Below are 19,183 nucleotides of genomic sequence, written 5' to 3'. Positions count from 1 at the left end.
GATCACAACCTGAGCTGAAGCCAAGAGTCGGATGCTTAACCGACCGCACCACCTGGGTGTCCCTTGACGGTCTTTTACTACAAACACACTTATAATTATTATAACTTCCTGATGAATTGACCACTTTATTCTTATAAAATTCTCTTTTTATTTCTCAGAATACTCCCTTGCCCTGAGGTCGCTTTTTTCCTGTTAATACTCTAGTCTTGCCTTCCAGATTCACCGTTCCTACTCTGCCCTGCCCATCTTCCTGCCCTTCTACATTCAACCTGTTTGTTTCCTTGGATTCGAATTTCTTCTCTTAAAGACAGTATAGTAGAGACTTACTTTCCTAACAACTCTGTTGATTAACTGGAATGTTTAGATTATTACATTGAACATAATTATTGGGATGATTGGATTTAGCTCACCATCTTGCCATTTCCTATTTCCTTCATCTCTGTTTTGTTTTTCTGTTCTTCGTTTCTTACCTTCTTATTAACTATTTTTTTTTAATATTCTGATTTCTCAACAGGCATTCCATCTTGTTGCATGACATTTCCTGTGGTTGTTCTGGGTTTCAGTGTGTCTCAAACTAGTCACAACTTAAGAGTTTTCTTGTGAAATATAGGAACCTAGCCACAGTATGGTTCAGTTCAACTCCGACTCTTGATTTCAGCTCAGGTCAGGATCTTAGGGTCCTGGGAGGGAGCCCTGCATCAGGCTCCGTGTTCAACAGGGAGCCTGCTTTAGGATTCTCTCCCTCTCCCTCTGCCTCTACATCCCGGCTTCTCTCTCTTTCTCTAAAATAAATAAATAAGTAAATCTTTTTAAAAAAATAAAAACTCAAGAAAAAGTATTTATAGTATTTTATATTCACCCACATACTCACCATTTCCAGACTTGTTTTTTTTCTTTTCTGGAAAATGGACCTCCCACCTATGGTCATTTCTCTGCAGCCTGAAGAATGAAGAACTCCCTTTAGTTTTTCTTGCAGATCTAGTCTGCCAATGACACATTCTCTCAGTTTTTGTTTTTCTGACATGTCCTTATTTCACATTTGTTTTTGAAGGATAGTTTCATTGGATATTGAATTCTGCATAGACAGTTTTAATTGTCTTACAAAAATTATTTCCTTGTCTCCTCCCCTCCAATGTTTCTGAGGAGAAGCCAGCCGTAATTTGTGTCTTTGTTTCTCTATATGTAATGTATTGTTTCTCTCAGGCTGCTTTTAATAGATTCTTTTTTTAATCTTTGCTTTTTTGTTTTTTGTTTGTTTGTTTTTTTTTCTGTCTCACGGTGATTTGCCCAAATAGGTTTGCTTTCTGTTCACCCAGCTCAGAGTTTGTGAGCTTCTCGAACTTGTTTTTCATCAACTTTGAGGAGTTTTTAAATCAAATTATGACACTCTTGTCTGCTAATCCCAACATCTATTTTATTTTCTGAGTCTTCCTTTTTTTTTTTTTAATGTGACAGAAGTTTATTTTTCTCTCACATAAAATAAATCTGAGGAAGAGGCATTCCAGAATTGGTATGGCAATTATTTGCTGAGCCTGTTGTTGGTGATTATTTCCTCTCTCGGTTAAATGTCACGCTTTCATGCTTCTTTCCATGTCTAGTAATTTGTTGTTGTTGTTCAGTTCTAATCATATTGGATGCCACTTTAGAGTGTAGTTGTTATTTCCCTTAAAAGGTTTGCATTTTTGCTTTGGCAGGCAGTAACCTACCGGTGGGTCAATTTTGATCCTGTCGAGCTTCGATGTTAAGCTTTGTGAGGATGGGTCTCAGGAAGCCTTACTCTAGGGCAACCCTAACCCCCAAAGCATGGTGTTTCTGGGGTCTCAGCAGAATTCCTGCATTATCTTCAAGGTCTTCTGTTATTTCTCATAGAACACGAACACTGTCCAGTACCATAAGACCACACAATCTCCATGCAGCTTACGACAACTGTTCTCTGCCCAGCCTTACCGAGACTGGCCCTCAGGATGTGCAGCTTCATAGTCAAAGATTCAGGGAGACTCCACGATCTCCATAGCCCCAAACCCTCATTGCTGTTTTTTTCTGCCCAGGGGAAGGATGTCTGTCATTACAGTCCACATCCCTGAGCCACAGTTTGGAAAGTGCCTCTAAGTAGAAAGTCAGGTGGTTGCGAAGCTCAGCTTAAGGATTTCCCTTCTTTGAAGGATCACATCCCTGTTCTCTAGTTGCCCCCAAAGAATTGTTTATTGGATCCAGTTCTGTAGTTACATGTAGCAGAAGGGCAGGTCTGATCTCATTCCTCTGTCTTGGCTAGAATCAGAAACTCGAGCCATTTCTTTCTTAGTTCACAGAAATGCCAACATTTTTGCTCCTTAGACCATAGTAGAGCTCAGGTGAGAGTTTGAAATGTAGAGATAGCCATACTGATGGTGCGACATTAGGGAGGAGATAGAACAACTATACAAAGCAGTCATAAAAACGAAATGTTCTAAAAAATAAAGAAGCAGACAGACACACACACTTAATAACATCTGAGAGCAGCTTGATGTTGTCTGTGTCTTATGATTTGCATGATGATGGCTTTAAGTCATTAAGAAAACCTATCTATTTTGGAAAGAAAGGGGTATATAATGCATTTTAGACATTTTAGAGTTTTGTCACATAAAGACAGGATCATGAGGGTTTTTTTTTAATCCAGGGGGGTTTATACATGGAACTGTTTGTAAAGGGGTGTGCGTTGCCTAAAAAATGTACTTTCTGCAAAGTAGTTAGCAGTTTGTTTGAAGTTCTGGGACAAATGGAAAGTTGACGTCAGAAGGCTTGATAATAAAAATGGCGATGAGTAAGCGGGATGTGTGTGTCATGCCATCAGGTCAGGGAGGGAAGGAGGGAGAGGGTGGAAGGGGGGAACACACACGTGTTCCTTTATGTGTATGCATTTTCTTTTTTTTCTCTCTTTAGAGAGGGAGAGAAGAGGGGGAGGGGCAGAGGGAGAGGGAGAGAAAGAATCTTAAGCAGGCTCCATGCCTAGCACAGAGCCCAACACGGGGTTCGATCTCACCACCCTGAGATCGTGACCGGAGCTGAAATCAAGAGTTGGACGCTTAACCGACTGAGTCACCCAGGTGCCCCTATGTGTATGCATTTTCTGAGTCACTCAGCACGATGGCTTTTAATAGTAAATGCCCCAAACAAAGCACTCCAGCTCATTTCTAAGGACTAGCCAGGAAATGCTTTACTTGCTTGAACTCCAAATTTCTTACACGCCTTGAATCCTAAAGCCCTCTACCCAGAGAGTCCCTTCCTCTCTCTGCTTTAACTTCTGCCTTAATGTAGCTTCTCCCATAGCACATCCATCTGCACTTATAAATCACACCCTGTGTCCCATTTTTCCTGGGAAAGTGGCCTGACCCTCCTTTCTCTGGGACAGAATGAGACCCCATATTCCCTTCACGGATTAACTTCGTGTTCCTTTCACTCAGTGGTTATGCCCATGAGACAGAATGGACTCGATACATATGTAATAGCAAACTTTTCACAAGAATGCTCCCCACCCCCTGCCCCGGTGTTGTTTTTTTCCCCATCAATGATAACTAGACCAGTCCTTCCATATTATTAAACATGGTTTAAATCCATTCTTCTTTATTTTATAGGAAAACCTAGGTCTGTTTGCAGCAGACCCAACCTCTAATATCTGGAAGACTTATGTTAACTACATTGATGAGATGTTGCTGGATGGATTTTTTCTTGCCATCGAATGCTCCCTCAAGTACCTCCTGGAGAACACTGGTATTTACTGGCTTATGGAGGCATGTTACTGCTGGAAAGATAACAGTAACACCTTTGATTAAAAGTGAAGCGCGATTGAGTGCTTTGTGCCTTTTCCCAAAATGTGTGGATGCTTTGTGAATGGTACATAATAAAATAGCCAAGGTACTGAGTTTCTACATTGTTCCCGGAGAAGAGATTTCTCGCTCTTGGAACTCAGGTGGTAAGCCAGGCTCTAAGATAGTGAAGCCCATAGCAAAAACAAAAACGTAAGGGCCAATTCAATCTAAATAAAGCTTCGTAAAGAGGGTGAAGTTGAAGCAATAGGCAGCACAGTTAGTAATGGTGGCTCCCTCTGGATTTGGCTCATGGCAGTGGGAGGGGGACATTCTGTGCCTTCAAGCTTAAGGTACTCTATCTTTGTAGCCTTTTGAGAACACAGGGAGGTTGTCGTAGCCAGGTTAAGCGGAAGAAACAGAAGTTTTTCTGTGTGGCGAAGAGGCAAGCTGGGGATGAGGTAGCTTTCACAAGGAAAAGGAATGTTAAGAAGGTCATGGGCATTCTCTGAAGCTGTGAAAAAATAGCTTTGAATTTGTGATGGATAAACTGAGTTAAGGTACACAGGGCCAACCTTGGCTAGTAAGTGGTGGGATGGAAAGAGAGGAAGAGTGCAGGAAAACATTGAATTAAACCGTCACGTTCTGGTAGATTCTGAGGAGCTTCGTAAGGGTCCCATTGATGAATTCGTCAGAATGGAAAGGCTGAGGTGAATAGTTTGAAGCCAGAGGATGAAGGTGTTTAAGAGAGAGTTTTAAGACGTCAAGTCCAACCGAAGGAAAGAGAAAATCCAGTGGTAAGATGGGTAGGTCAAGATCCGTGTCTAGATACCCAGCCCAAACAAGAGGGCATCAGAATGCTGGCCTGAGGATAGAGAGGGAAGCAAGGCCCAGCACTGGGTGTAGTGCAGATGGGCAAACCTCCCATGGTCTTGGTAGGTGGAGTGACTGAGGTCAGAGACATGCTCTTTCTTTGCAGGGTGCTCCAAATCAAGGAGATCAGGCAGCAGGAAACAGGTTCCAGGATAGTCGGCATGGTGGGGGCATCACCTTCTAGAGCCTGGGGGCAAGTAGCCAGTGGGGCACCGAGCACAGCCACTGAGACTGGAGAACTGGTTCCTAGGGACTAACAGTGTTCACCTTCGTGGACCAACCAAACCTTGTCCAGTGTTGGAGGTTCATGGGGCCTCAGCCATCCCCTAGAAGATCCTAGAATTTGCCCCAGCATGCTTTGCACAGGCACTGCATGGGAAATATTTCCTAAACATAGTGACTCCATGCTTGACCCATGCCTGTCCAGCTCTCCTGATCTGGGCTGTCTGGGGTGTCCGTTGTCGTCCTCCTGTGGGAGAGCGAGAGGGGGAGCAAGAGGATAGAGAGGACATGGTGGTGGTCCTTCAAGATTGCCATAGTGACCTTCTTTCCATGGAACAGGCGGGAAGGAGAAATGTGCATTCTTCACGTTATAGAATGGGCAGGAGCTGGACTTCGCAGGTGCCTGAACCAAGGAGCTCTAGATGAAGTTTTGAAGGCACTGGTTCTCTAAGGGGGGAGGAGAAGGAACCTAAGAAGGGTAGCCTCTGAGAAGAAAAGCACAGTGACCCTTTGCAGTGGCCTAGCTGGACAGCGTTATTCTCCCAGCTCTCCTTCAGCATTTCCACCTTCCTGTGCTTGGTGAGGCCAACACCATTCCCACGGCTTGGGCTGGACTCCCTGTCACCTCTTAAAATGTAAACTCTGCCTAGGTTCGATGCTACCCACTTTATCCAGGAATGCTCTTCCCCTTCTTAACTCCTAAAGTGACTGACTTGTACCAAGGTGATGGAACCACCAAGATAGTCTGGCTTGTATGGTAATGATGATGTCATTGCATCGAACCTAGGCATTAGGTTCCCACAGCAGCACACGGGACAGAAATCTCATGGGGTCAAAATGGTCTCATGAGTCTTACATCCTATAAACCCGATCTATTAAATTATCAGTATCTCATACATATAGTAATGCAGGATATATCATGAGTACATATGCAAATCATATTATACGCATTTTAAAAAACTATTCCATGATAGCAGTGTAATTTCTGTGCATTCCTTTAAGTCAAATATGCATTTGATGGGACACTCCTGAATCCAGTAATGCAAATTTATCAGCCCCACAATTTTGAAGGCAAGGCGCTGGTCTTACATAGCTTTGAGGTTCCCACAGTTATTTCAGTTGGGGTGAATGATGAAGCTGTGGTAACCAAAACTCCATCAATAATGTGGCTTACAGGACAAAGAGGTCTAGCCCCAAGTTCTAGACGGAGGGGAGTGCTTCCGGTTCGTGGGCAGGTTCCCGCTATGCTGTGGTTCCACCACGTTCTAGGGCCTTGCTTTCATTTCTGTGGTTGAGCTGGGTCACCGCCACATCCTGGCTCTTGTCCATGAGCGGGGAAAAGAGCGAGTGTAGGAATGGCTTCCCTGCTGCCTCCAAGGCCACAGCCCAGAAGTGGCAGCCATCACCCTTCTCCACGCCCCACCGGTGAGCCAGCCCTGTTGCCAACCTGACCGCAAGCAGGGCTGGGAAAGGGAGCACGTGCCCACTCTTATCTCTGCTTCTGGGGAGGAAGGGGGTCACGGATTCCGAGGGGCTTCCACCACCCACAGCAGCCAGCACATCACGTCTCCCAAATATTTCCACAGTCAAGGAGACCTATGAATATAAGCAGTTATTAATAAAAGTTTAAGCACTAATCTTGCACTTGCAACATCTTGCTGTTATATTTTGATGTAAATTTAGCAAGGCAAGTTAGTCTAGCAAGTAATCAGGGACCTGTGAATTATTTATGCTGTTTTTAAATTTTTTATCATTCTAGGACTACAGAATTAAAAGAAGTTCTGTTTTCGTGGAAAAAGATCAGAACGGGCCGGGTGGTAACCTTGTTTTTCCTGCCAACCCAACTACTGACAAGCGCGCCACAGCGCACCTAGTGGCTACTGGTGGGATTGCATGGGTTGTGCCTAGGGAGAAATCCGCTGCTTCTGAGAAATGAGCTTTGCAAAATCAACCTGTTCTCACAACTAGAGGCCATTCGGCCCACCTCGCTCCCCCGACCCAGGCATTTGGGAATGTGGAAGGGGAATGGCTTGGGTTGTTCAGTCACTGGGATGTGCCCTCCGAGGACAGGAGGGTAAATGTCCTGCAATGCCCAGCACAGCCCAGCGCAAGAACTGACCTATTCAAAATGTCAGTGGTTCTCCTGCTGGTAAACACGGCAAGACTGTTACCTTCACCTTTTCGGGGGGGCGGGGGGGGGTTAGCAAATTTTACATTTCCGTTTTCCTCTACCCAAACAGCTGATAGCAAGGAAAGAAATGTTCTGAGAGCCTTAAAAAAATGGCTACTGCCCTTCGCCCATTTTAACCATTCTTCTTTGTTTGGTGCATACGTGCTTTCCTTGTTTTTCAGAGTGTAAGGCAGGCCTCACCCCGATATTTGAAGCCCAGCTGAGCTTAGCCATACCAGAATTAGTTTTCTCTCCGCCCCTGGAGTATGGAGTGAAGGGTGGTTTCTATGATGCTGTTGAGGGTCTGGTCACCAGCATTTTTGGAATATCATCTCTGGTGCCACGGCTTTCCCCCCAGAACGGCTCTCCCCACTACCAGGTACTGAATCAGCAACCACCCTGCCTTCCAGCCCAATCTGCAAACTTCTTGCAAAGCGTGGCCATAACCGGCCTGCTGTCGCCTCGCCCCTCCTCCAGGTGGACGTGGAGGGCATGGCCCCTTTGGCAAGCATGAGGAGCACGCTCCTGGACAGGGTTCAGAGCATGATGGCCCTCTGCTGTGGCTATCGGAGTGCCTTCAGCCAGTATTCCTACCTCTACGTGGAGGACCGGAGGGAGATCCTGAGCCAGTTTCTGTTGTATGGGCGTGTCCTCACCCCCGAGGAGATGGAAGCCCACACAGAAGATGGCATTCCAGAGAATCATCCTCCCCTTCTCCATCAGTTTAAAGCGCAGATTGACTCCTACGAAAGGCTCTACGAAGAAGTGTGTAGGCTGGAGCCCATCAAGGTGTTCGACGGCTGGATGAAAATTGACCTCCGACCCCTGAAAGCGTCTCTGCTGAATCTAATTAAGAGGTGGAGCCTCACGTTCAAACAGCATCTCGTTGACTATGTCACCAACAGGTAATACCGTTGTTCTAGTTTCTTCCAGCCTCCCAGGCCGTTGGGGACTCCATGTTTGTCATCTTTTTCGTATTTTTCCCCGATGATGGGTTCATTGGTTCAATTCAAAATGAAAACTGCTGGTTAAGGTTCCAGGCCCTTGGACACCAGTGATAACTTTAGTTCTGCCCTTCCCTCGGTTCACCAGACGGGGTCTCTTTTTGTTTTATTTTCCATTTGGTGCCCCGTGTGTGAAAAGCACTCAGTAAGTGGTAAATAATGTTCTCTGCGATAATAGCAGATCCGAGCTCCCTTTGCCACTCTGACTGTGAAATCTCTTTAAGCCTGGGAAGCGGAGGGGGTCTAATGGGCCTCTTACATCTTATTTCTACCACTTACTCCTTGTCTCAGATTATCCAGCTGTGCCATGTGCAAGTCACTAAATCCCCACACGCCCGATGCCCGTCTGTGCCATCCTAGCCGTGGGACGGCCTGGATCGGCAATGGTCTGTTCCCCTGTGCACCTCGACTCTCCAGCGCCAGGCTCTCCCGGCCAGAGCATCGGCCTCCGGGTAAATGGGTTGGTGCACGGTCCCCCAGTCACGTCACCTTTGCCTCGCCCCACAGATCTGCCACCGTCAGAATCTCAACCACCAGCCCCACCTGGAAGCCTGCGGCGGGGGGGGGTCATGGTCCCTCTGTGTAGCCCTTGGCCTTTGGGTGTCAGCTGTGTCCAGGAGAGCCAATTCGACCCCTTCCTTGAGTTTGGGGGTGGTCTTGCTTAATGCTACCACTATCTTGCTCACTGATCTAGCCCTGGGAGCAGAGAGGAGATGGCCCCCCCATCAAGGATGCATCGATTTGCCAATGAATTCGAGATCCTTTGCGAGGATGATGATCCTCCTGCTTTAGGGAACTCCAGGAGAGCTCTGTGGGATGTTTTAAGTGGATTTTCCAGGTGTTCTTTACGAAGGGGCCAGTTTTCCACATTCACAAGAACTTTGGCTCACTGAGGAACCGAGAGGCAAGAAAGGGAAGCGCTAGGAGGAGGTGGGGCAGAAGCAGAGATGTTTCTGAACGTAGCTGCTCCGTGGTCCACCTCCACTGGTAGGTCTGGCCATCCAAGGACACGCGGGCATGTTTCAAAATGTCAGTCTTATTATTATTTACGTGTGGCAGGGCCAACCGAGACTCAGTGGAAAATGACTGCCATTGGAAAGGTAGTTGGTTGTACTCATAGATTCTAAGACGACAAGACACACCATGTCCCATGGGGCCACACAGGGAGGCACTAGGGTCAATCAGGCAGAGGGAACAAAGGGAAAACGTGGGCAGGAGCCTTTATTGTGGTTTCCATGGAACAGAATTGTCAAGACAGGGTCAGCGGGATGAGGATGGACTCCTTTGAATGATTTCAGCAGGCTCTGGGGCCAGAGGGACTGTCTCTAGTTTTTTGGTTCCTGGCCCTGGAGTGATTAGAGCAGGTGGATAGTGGTCTGGAGTGTGAGAGCCAGATGGAGGAGGTGGTTAGAGACATGGACTCTGGTTTGATTAGTTTGCATAGGAAAGGCATGCTCAAGGGCAAGTCCCTTAGCACCTCTAGGAACAGGTCAGCCAGCCCTGGGAGAGGCTGGTTGGGGGACTGGCCCCTCTCCGGGGTGGGTAAGATCCCAGAGGCCAGCATCAGAGTACGTGGCTGATACAGGCTATAGTGATGACAGTGGCCATACCTCTACCAGGTACGGCTTCATAGGATCTACTGGTCAGCATAATAGGATAAACGCAGAGTTCTTGTCCTTTGACCCCAATTTCCTTATCCCTGAATGGAGACAATGATGGGATTCCTCTGCGGTGCCTTCCAGTGTTGTCCGTGTAGTGGTATCTCATTGTGGTCAGTATTTGGCATTCCTCTGATCATGAATAAAGTGGCTCATCTTTTTATGTTTCCTGGTGGGTTTCTGTGTTTCCCCTTCTTTGCCCGTACAGAGCTCTTGCCCACTTTTTAGCGGACTTTATTTTTTCCTTTCTGACATTTAGAATCTTTTCTTTTTGATATTTGATATATCCTGGGTCTAATCCTGTGCTAGTTGTATATATTGCAAATACGGTCTCCCACTGTGTGGCCTGACTTCCCACCCATTTACAGTATGTTTGCATCATCCCGTAGCCCAATGTGTTCGTCTTTTTTGTCGCATTCTTTTGTCTTGTTAAATAAATCCCTTTCCACCCTGAGAGCCTAATGATGCTCTCCTGTGCCCTCTCCTAAAAGATTTGTGGTTTTATCTTTTGCATTCAGTAGCCCCTTGTCTGCTGTTGCATTGTATGACAAAGTCCTAATTACTCTAGTTTTGTCCTAATTCTCGGTATCCGACAGGGCAAGTCCCCGCCTTGTTCATTGTCATTAAGACTGTCTCCAGGATTCTTGGCTCTTACTATTTTACATAAATTTAAGAATCCATTTGTAGGAGAAGAAATGTGTTGGGATTTTGGTTATATTTGCAGTGACTATAGTTCAATTTGAGGACAGTGGGTCATCGTTATGCAGTGAGTGTTCCTGCCCAAGAACACTTCATCTTTCCATTTCTGTATGCCTTTAATGTCTTTCAGTGACATTTTGTAATCCTTACCTTTAAAATAAGTCTCATGTCTTTAAGATTCATTCCTAGGCATTTTAATTTCGGGCTCCTAGTATAAACGATTGTTTTAAAATTGTATTTTCTGTGGAAATGGAATTGATTTCTGTTTATTGATTTTGTATCAAGTATCTCTGCTAAATTCACTTATTAATTGCAATAATTCAGCTGTGCACTCTTTTGGATTTGCTGTTACATAGTCACCCATCTACAAATTTATAATAGTTTTATTTATTCCTTCTCAGTGTTCTTGTTTTTTAAATGCATTTTATCACTATTTTTTTCTTGCCACACTGGCTAGAAATTGAGGTTTGATGTTGAATAAAGTAATGACAGGTACCCTTATCTTGTCCGATCTTAAAGGGGAATGCTACAACATTTCACCACTAAGCATAATATTTGCTGTGAGGTTTTATTTTTTTTTTTAAGATTTTATATATTCATTTGAGAGAGAGAGCAGGGGGAGGAGCAGGAGAGGGATAAACAGACTCCCCACTGAGCACGGAGCCCAATGTGGGGCTCGACCCCAAGACACTGAGATCATGACCTGAACCAAAATCAAGAGTCGGATGCTTAACTGACTGAGCCACCGGGTGACCCTTGCTATGAGTTTTTGTGGATTCTATTTATGGAATTAAAGAATTTCCCTTCTTTTTTTTTTTTTAAGTTTATTTATTTATTTTTAGTAATCTCTACACCGATGTGGGCCTCAAACTCATGACCCCTGAGATCAAGAGTCACATGTTCTTCCAACCAGGGGCCCCTAAAGAAATTCCTTTCTATTCCTAATTTGTTAAGGGGATTTAACATAAACGGAGATAACATTTTATGAAGTGCTTTTTCTAATTCCGTTAAGATAATTATGTTTTTTTCCATCAAAATGTTAAAGTGGTGAATATACTGGTTTCTAATATTAAGCCAACTGAGTGTTACTGAGAAAAGCCCAAAAGCCCAACACAAAGTGTTATCTTTTCCAGTATATCCACTGATTGATTTTGTTTTCAAATATGTTTATTGTTGACGTGTCTCTGTTTGAGACTGAGATTGGCCTTCACTTTTCCTTTCTCGTACTTTCTCTGATCTTGCTCTGTGGTTTTGCTAGTTTCATAAAATGAGTTAGGAAGTAATCCTTCCTGTTTATTCTCTGGAAGATTTAGTGTAAGATTGGAATTCTCTGATCCTTGAAGATTTGATTTAAATCTCCTGTTGAACATCTGGGCTTGGTGTTTTCTTTCTGATGAGATTTTTACTTATAATTTCTCTGACGGTTATAGGGATATTAAGGTTTTCTATTCCGATTAAGTCATAGTTGTCTAGGAATATATCCACTTCATGTAAATCTTTAAATTATTGTCATAAAATTTATAATATTATCTGTTTACTCTCCCCAGAATCTATGATTACGTCCCTCTTCTCATTTCTATTCATGCTTTCTGACTACTTTGATTAATCTTGCCAGAGATTTACAAAGAACCATCTTATAAACTCATTGATCCTCTTTATTATAATTTAATTTCTATTTCAATAATTTCTTTTATGTTTATTATGTCCATCTGTTCCCTTGGATTTATTTTTTTCTTCTTGGAAAAGTTAAGATTGATACTTTGCTTCTTCACTTTGAGCTGTCTTTGTTAATGTAACAATTAAATTTACGAATTCCCTTCTCAGTACAATTTACCTACGTCTCACAGTTCTTAGTATGTAATATTTCCATTATTATTTAGTTCTAAATATTTTTAATGTCCATGATGATGTGTTATTTATATTTAATATTTCCAAACATAGGGTTCTTCTAGTGATATTTTTTTAAGGTTTTAATTTTAATTCTAGTTTAGTTAACATACAGTGTTTTATTAGTTTCAGGTGTACAATAGAGCGATTGAACAATTCTCTACATTAGTGCTCATCACAACAAGTGTGCTCTTTAATCCCCATTGCCTATTTCACCCATCCCCCCACCTGCTTCTCCTCTGGTGACCATCAGTTCTCTCTAGTTAAGTGTCAGTTTCTTGGTTTGCCTCTTTGTTCTCCTTTGTTTGTTTTGTTTCTTAAATTCTGCATATAAGTGAAATCATATGGTATTTGTCTTTCTCTGACTGACCTATTTTGCTTAGCATTATACTACCCAGCTCCAGCCATGTTGTTGCAAATGGCAAGATTTCATTCTTTTTTATGGCTGAGTAATATTCCATTGTGTATATAGACCAAATCTTTTTTATCTGTTCATCTATTGATGGACACTTGGGCTGCCTCCATAGTTTGGCTACTGTAAATAATGCTGCCATAAATGTAGGGATGCATATATCCTTTCAAATTAGTATTTCATATTTTGGGGGTAAATACCCAGTAATGTGATTACTGGATCACAGGGTAGTTCTATTTTTAAGTTTTTGAGGAAGCTCCATACTGTTTTCCACAGTGGCTGCACCAGTTTGCATTCCCACCAACGATGTAAGAGGGTTCCCCTTTCTCCACATCCTCACCAACACCTGTTGTTTGTTGTGTTGTTGATTTTAGCCATTACGACAAGTGTGAGGTGATGTCTCATTGTAGTTTTGATTTATATTTCCCTGAGGATGAGTGATGCCTAGCATCTTTTCATGTGTCTGTTGGCCATCTGTATGTCTTCTCTGGAGAAATGTCTGTTCATGTCTTCTGTCCATTTTTAATTGGATTATTTGTTGTGAGGGTATTGAGTTGTGCAAGTTCTTTGTATATTTTAGATACTAACCCTTTATCGGATGTGTCCTTTGCAAATATCTTTTCCCATTCAGTACGTTGTCTTTTAGTTTTGTTGATTGTTTTGTTCACTGTGCAGAAGCTTTTTATTTTGATGTAGTCCCAGTAGTTTATTTTTGCCTTTGTTTTCCTTGCCTCAGGAGACATACCTAGTAAGATGTTGCTACGGCCCATGTCAGAGAAATTACTGCCTGTGTTCTCTTCTAGGATTTTCATGGTTTCAGGTCTCACATTTAGGTCATTAATCCATTTTGAGTTTATTTTTGTGCATGGTATAAGAAAGTGGTGCAGTTTCATTCTTTTGCATGGAGCAGTGCAGTTTTCCCAACACCATTTGTTGAAGAGACTTTTTCCCATTGCATATTCTTGCCTCTTTTGTCGAAGATTAATTGACCATATAATCTTGGGTTTGTTTCTGGGCTTTCTATCCTGTTCCATTGATCTATGTGTTTATTTTAGTGCCAGTACCATATTGTTTTGATTACTATAGCTTTGTAGGATATCTTAAAATCTGGGATTGTGATACCTCCAGCTTTGTTTTTCTTTTTCAAGATTGTTTTGACTATTGGGGGGCTTTTGTGGTTCCATACAAATTTTAGGATTATTTTTTCCAGTTCTGTGGAAAATGCGGTTGGTATTTTTATAGGGATTGCATTAAGTCTGTAGATTGCTTTGGGTAGTATGGGCATTTTAACAATGTTCTTCCAATTCATAACCATGTCATATCTTTCCATTTGTTTGTGTCATTTCAGTTTATTTCATTAATGTTTTATAGTTTACAGAGTACAGGTTGTTCACTTCCTTGGTTAAGTTTATTCCTAGGTATTTTATTATTTTTGATGCAATTGTAAATGGGATTGCTTTCTTAATTTCTCTTTGTTGCTTCATTATTATTGTTTAGAAATGCAGTGGATTTCTGTACATTGATTTTGTATCCTGCAACCTTATTTAATTCATTTATCAGGTCTAGCATTTTTTTGGTGGTGAGTTTATGGTTTTCTCTAACTAGTATCATGTCAGATGCAAATAGTGAAAGTTTTACTTCTTCCTTACCAATTTGGATGCCTTTTATTTATTTTTCTCATCTGATTGTTGTGGCTAGGACTTCCAGTACTATGGTGAATAAAAGTGGTGAGAGTGGACATCCTTGTCTTGTTCCTGACTTTAGGGGAGAAGCTCTCAGTGTTTCCCCATTGAGTATGAGGTTTGCTGTGGGTTTTTCATATATGGTCTTTATTGTGTTAAATTTTTATTTTTTATTGTGTTTATATTCCCTTTAAGCCTATTTTGTTGAATGTTTTTATCGTGAATCGATGTTGTACTTTGCCAAATGCTTTCTCTTGATCTGTTGAAATGATCATAGGGTTCTTATCCTTCATCTTTTTTAAAAGATATTTATTCATTCATTCATTCTTTCATTCATTTATGAGACAGAGGGAGAGAGAGAGATAGTGCAGGGGCAGGAGGGAGAGGGAGAATCTCAAGCAGACTCCCCGATGAGTGCAGAGCCCGATACAGGGCTCTGTCTCAGGACCCTGAGATCACAACCTGAGCTGAAACCAAGAGTCAGATGCTTAACCAGCTGTGCTGCTCAGGTGTCCCTTATCCTTTCTCTTACTAATGTGATGTATCACATTGATTGATTTGCAATTAATGAACTACCCTTGCATCCCCGGAATAAATCCCACTTGATCGTGGTGAATGATTTTTTTCTAATGTATTGTTGGATTCGGTTTAAAAGCATTTTGTTGAGGATTTTTGCATCTATGTTCATCAGAAATATTGGCCTTTAGTTCTCTTTTTTTGTGGTGTCTCTATCTGGTTTTGGTATCAGGGTAATGCAGAGCTCATACAATGAATTTGGAAGTTTTCCTTCTCCTATTTTTTGGAATAGTTTGAGAAGAAAAGGTATTCGTGCTTCTTCAAATGTTTGGTGGAATTCACCTGTAAAGCCGACTGGTCCTGGACTTCTGTTTGTTGCAAGTTTTTCGATTACTGATTCAATTTCATTGTTGGTAATTGGTCTGTTCAAATTTTCTATTCCTGTTTTGGTTTTGGTAGGTTATATGTTTCTAGGAATTTCTTCTAGGTTGTGCAATTTGTTGGCTATAGTTTTTCATCATATTCTCTTATAATTGTTCATATTTCTGTAGCGTCAGTTATTTCTCCTCTTTCATTTCTGATTTTGCCTGAGTTCTCTCTCTCTCTTTCTCTCTCTCTCTTTGATGAGTGACTAAAGGTTTATCCATTTTGTTGATCTTTTCAAAAAATTAGGTCCCGGTTTTATTGATCTGTTCTATTGTGGTTTTTGTTTTGTTGTTGTTTTTTAGTTTCCATTTATTTCTTCTCTAATCTTTACTATTTCCTTCCTTCTACTGGTTTTGGGTTTTGTTTGTTCTTTTTCTAACCCCTTTAGGTGTAAGGCTGTTTGAGTTTTTCCTTTCTTCTTGAGGTAGGCCTATATTGCTATAAAATTCCCTCTTAGAACAGCTTTTGCTGTATCCCAAAGATTATGGACCATTGTGTTTTCATTTTCACTTATCTTCATGGATTTTTAGACTTCCTCTTTGATTTCTTGGTTGACCCATTCATTGTTTAGTAGCATGTTATTTAACCTCCATGTATTTCTGCCCTTTCCAGACCTTTTTCTTGTGGTTGATTTCTAATTTCATCGCGTTGTAGTCAGAAAAGATGCATGAAATGACTTTGATCTTGCGTTTACTTAGACTTGTTTTGTTCCCTAATATGTAATCTATTCTGGAGAATGTTCCATGTGCACTTGAAAAGAATGTGTATTCTGTTTTAGGATGAAATGTTCTGACTATGTCTGTTAAATCTACCTGATCCAATGTGTCATTCAAAGCCACTGTTTCTTTGTTGATGTTGTTTGGATAACCTATTGATGTAAGTGGGATGTTAAAGGTCCATACTATTATTGTATTACTATCAATTATTTCCTCTATGTTTGTTGTAAACTGCTTTAAGTATTTGGGTGCTCCCATGTTGGGTGCATAAGTATTTATAATTATTATGTCTTCTTGTTGGATTGTCTCCTGAATGATTATCTAATGTCCTTCTTTGTCTTTTGTTACAGTCTTTGTTTTAAAGTCTATTTTGTCCAATAGAAGTATTGCTACTTCAGCTTTCTTTTCATATCCATTTGCATGATAAATGCTTCTCCATCCCTTCACTTTCAACATGCATGTGTCTTTAGGTCTGAAACGAGTCTGTTGGAGGCAGCATATAGATGGGTCTTGTTTTTTTATCCTTTCTGTCACCCTTTGCCTTTTGATTGGAGCATTTAGCCCATTGACATTGAAAGTAATTATTGATAGTTATGTACTTATCACCATTTTGTTACTTATTTTATGGCTGTTTTTGTAGTTCTTTGTTTCTTTTCTTGTTCTCTTCTCTATTGATAAGTGGGCTTTCTTTAATGATATACTTGGATTCCTTTCTCTTCATTTTTTGCATATCTGTTACTGGTTTTTGATTTGTGGTTACCGTTAGGTTTGTGTATATAACATGGTTTGTATATGGCAGTCTATATTAAGTTGGTGGTCACTTAATTTTGAATCCAATCTTCACTCCTCTCTCCTCCACATTTTAGGTATATGGTGTCATACTTCACATCCTTTTATTTTGTGAGTCCCTTGACTGATTTTTACAGATACACTTACTTTTACTGTTTGTGCTTCCTACTTTCCTTAGTCTTTCTAATGGTCTTTCCTTTCCACTCAGAGTCCCCTTTAACATTTCTTGTAGGGTCTGTTTAGTGGTCATGAATTCCTTTAATGCTCGTTTGTTTGAGAAACTGTTTATCTCTCCTTCTATTCTGAATGGCAGCCTTGCTGGATAGAGTATTCTTGCCTGCGGATTTTTTTCCTTTCAGCACTTTGAGGGTATCATTCTACTCCCTTCTGGCCTGCAGAGTTTTTGCTGAAAATCCACTCATAGCCTTATGAGGGTTCCCCTGTATGTAACTGCTTTCTTTTCTCTTGCTGCTTTTAAAATTCTCTCTTTATCACTACTTTTCGCTATCCTAATTGCTATGTGCCCTGGTGTGAACTTCCTTGGGTTGATTTTGTTGGCAGATCTCTGTGCCTCCTGGATCTGGATTTCTGTTTCCTTCCCCAGATTGGAGTGGTCCTGGCCACTGTATGGGCTGCTTGCACACTGTCAGGCCTGTGGCATCACCTTGTATTGGCCCTGGCCAAGAGCATATTACAGAGGGTAGTAGCCAGAGCACAGCGTGGTGGGGGCAGTGCGTTAGGGCAGCCATGCTAGCAAGTTTTGCACCCTGCCCTTCTTCTGTGGGAGGGACTCTGCAGTGCCCAGACTGAGGAAGGCTGTCCAGAGGGACAGATTGTATGTAGCAGAGCATGGGGGTGGAGCAGTCGTGCTAGGAAGTTAGGTAGCAAGTCCTGCAGGTGCCTATGTGTTTATGCTGGGGGGCAGGAGAGGGAAGTGGCACCTGCCAGTTCCTTTGTTCCTGGAGGAGTTCCCCAGCAATTTCTGTCCCTCTAGAACATGCTCTGAGATTAGTAAATAACTCTCCCTCCTATATATGCCCCAGGCACCTTTCAAAGGGCTGCTTCTCTGCTGTGTCTCCGTGGGCTTTATGCTGTGCTGTCTCTTTAAGGGCAGGGGCTCAGTTTCCTCTTGCCCCCACCCCCCCACCCCGCTCTCTCAGAGCCAAGCCCACTGATTTTTTAAAATTCCAGGTTTGTTTTTTTTTTAAAGATTTTATTTATTTTATTTGAGAGACAGAATGAGAGAGAGAGAGAGAGAGAGAGCATGAGAGCGGGGAGGGTCAGAGCTCAGAGCAGCAGACTCCCTGCCGCGCAGGGAGCCCGATGTGGGACTCGATCCCGGGACTCCAGGATCATGACCTGAGCCGAAGGCAGTCGCTTAACCAACTGAGCCACCCAGGCGCCCTAAAATTCCAGGTTTTGAGTCCCACTGGTTGTAAGAACTTAGAACATTCTGCCCCTCTTGTTTTCAAAGCCAAATGTTATGGGAATTCGTTTTCCGTGTAGGGGGTCTGTTTCTCTCCCTTCTCTGTGCCCTCGGTTGCTTCCCTCCCATGGCTGGTTGGGCAAGTTCATTTAGTTCTGACCTTGTCTCCACCCTTCCTACCCTCTTTGATGTGGCTTCTTCTCTACGTTTAGTTGTGGGGTTTATTCTGCTAACCTTCAGGTAGTTTCTGATGTGAGTGTTACCTAGTTGTATCCATGGGACGAGGTGAGACTAGGGCCCTCCTACTCCACCATCTTCCTGGGAAGTCCTTCCAGTTATATTTTGTTATGAATTTTTAACAGTTGCATTGTGGTCAGAGAAGGTGATGTATATAATAGGCTTCTGAAATTTATTGAAGTTTGCTTTAAACTGCACAGTGTGGTCAATTTTTATAAATGTTCTGTGCACATTTGAAGAGAATGTGTATTCTATAACTGCTGGGGGTTGGAATGTTCTGTGCAGGACTATTTGATCAAACTTGTTAATTGTTTTATTCAAATTCACTGTATCCTCAGTGCCTTTTTTTGTCTGCTTAGTTTATTAATTATTGAATTAGTTGTACTAAAAATCTTCCACTTTGGGGCACCTCAGTGGCTCAGTTAGTTAAGTGTCCAACTCTTGATCTCAGCTCAGGTCTTGATCTCAGAGTCGTGAGTTCAAGCCCTGTGTTGGGCTCCATGCTGGGTGTGGAGCCTACTTAAAACAAAAAGCTTAAATAAAACCTTCCACTTTGATGGTAGATTGTCAATTTCACCTTGTAATTCTGTCCCTTTTTGCTTCATATATTTTAAGGTTATGTTAAAAGAACATACAGAGTTTGACTTTTTATATCTTCCTGGCAAATTAGAACTTTCAGCCATA

At 42.2% G+C, this 19,183-nt stretch overlaps 1 protein-coding gene across 1 annotated transcript in view; it reads left to right on the top strand.

The window, feature by feature from the left end:
* The window catches only part of LOC102738374 (dynein axonemal heavy chain 9-like), a 241,092-nt gene that overhangs the window by 26,307 nt on the left and 195,602 nt on the right, over window positions 1–19,183 (top strand). Inside the window, exons 7-11 of the mRNA XM_081806003.1 lie at window positions 3,612–3,792; window positions 5,880–6,019; window positions 6,637–6,760; window positions 7,230–7,426; window positions 7,525–7,952. Coding sequence (XP_081662129.1) covers window positions 3,612–3,792; window positions 5,880–6,019; window positions 6,637–6,760; window positions 7,230–7,426; window positions 7,525–7,952 — 1,070 coding nt within the window. The remainder of the gene's footprint in view (window positions 1–3,611; window positions 3,793–5,879; window positions 6,020–6,636; window positions 6,761–7,229; window positions 7,427–7,524; window positions 7,953–19,183) is intronic.

Source organism: Leptonychotes weddellii, chromosome 15, assembly GCF_054177405.1.
Source record: "Leptonychotes weddellii isolate Sample4059 chromosome 15, ASM5417740v2, whole genome shotgun sequence".
NCBI classification, from domain to species: domain Eukaryota; kingdom Metazoa; phylum Chordata; class Mammalia; order Carnivora; family Phocidae; genus Leptonychotes; species Leptonychotes weddellii.
The sequence above is the reverse complement of the archived record's forward strand: the minus strand, read 5'-3'. Positions and strand labels throughout refer to the sequence as shown.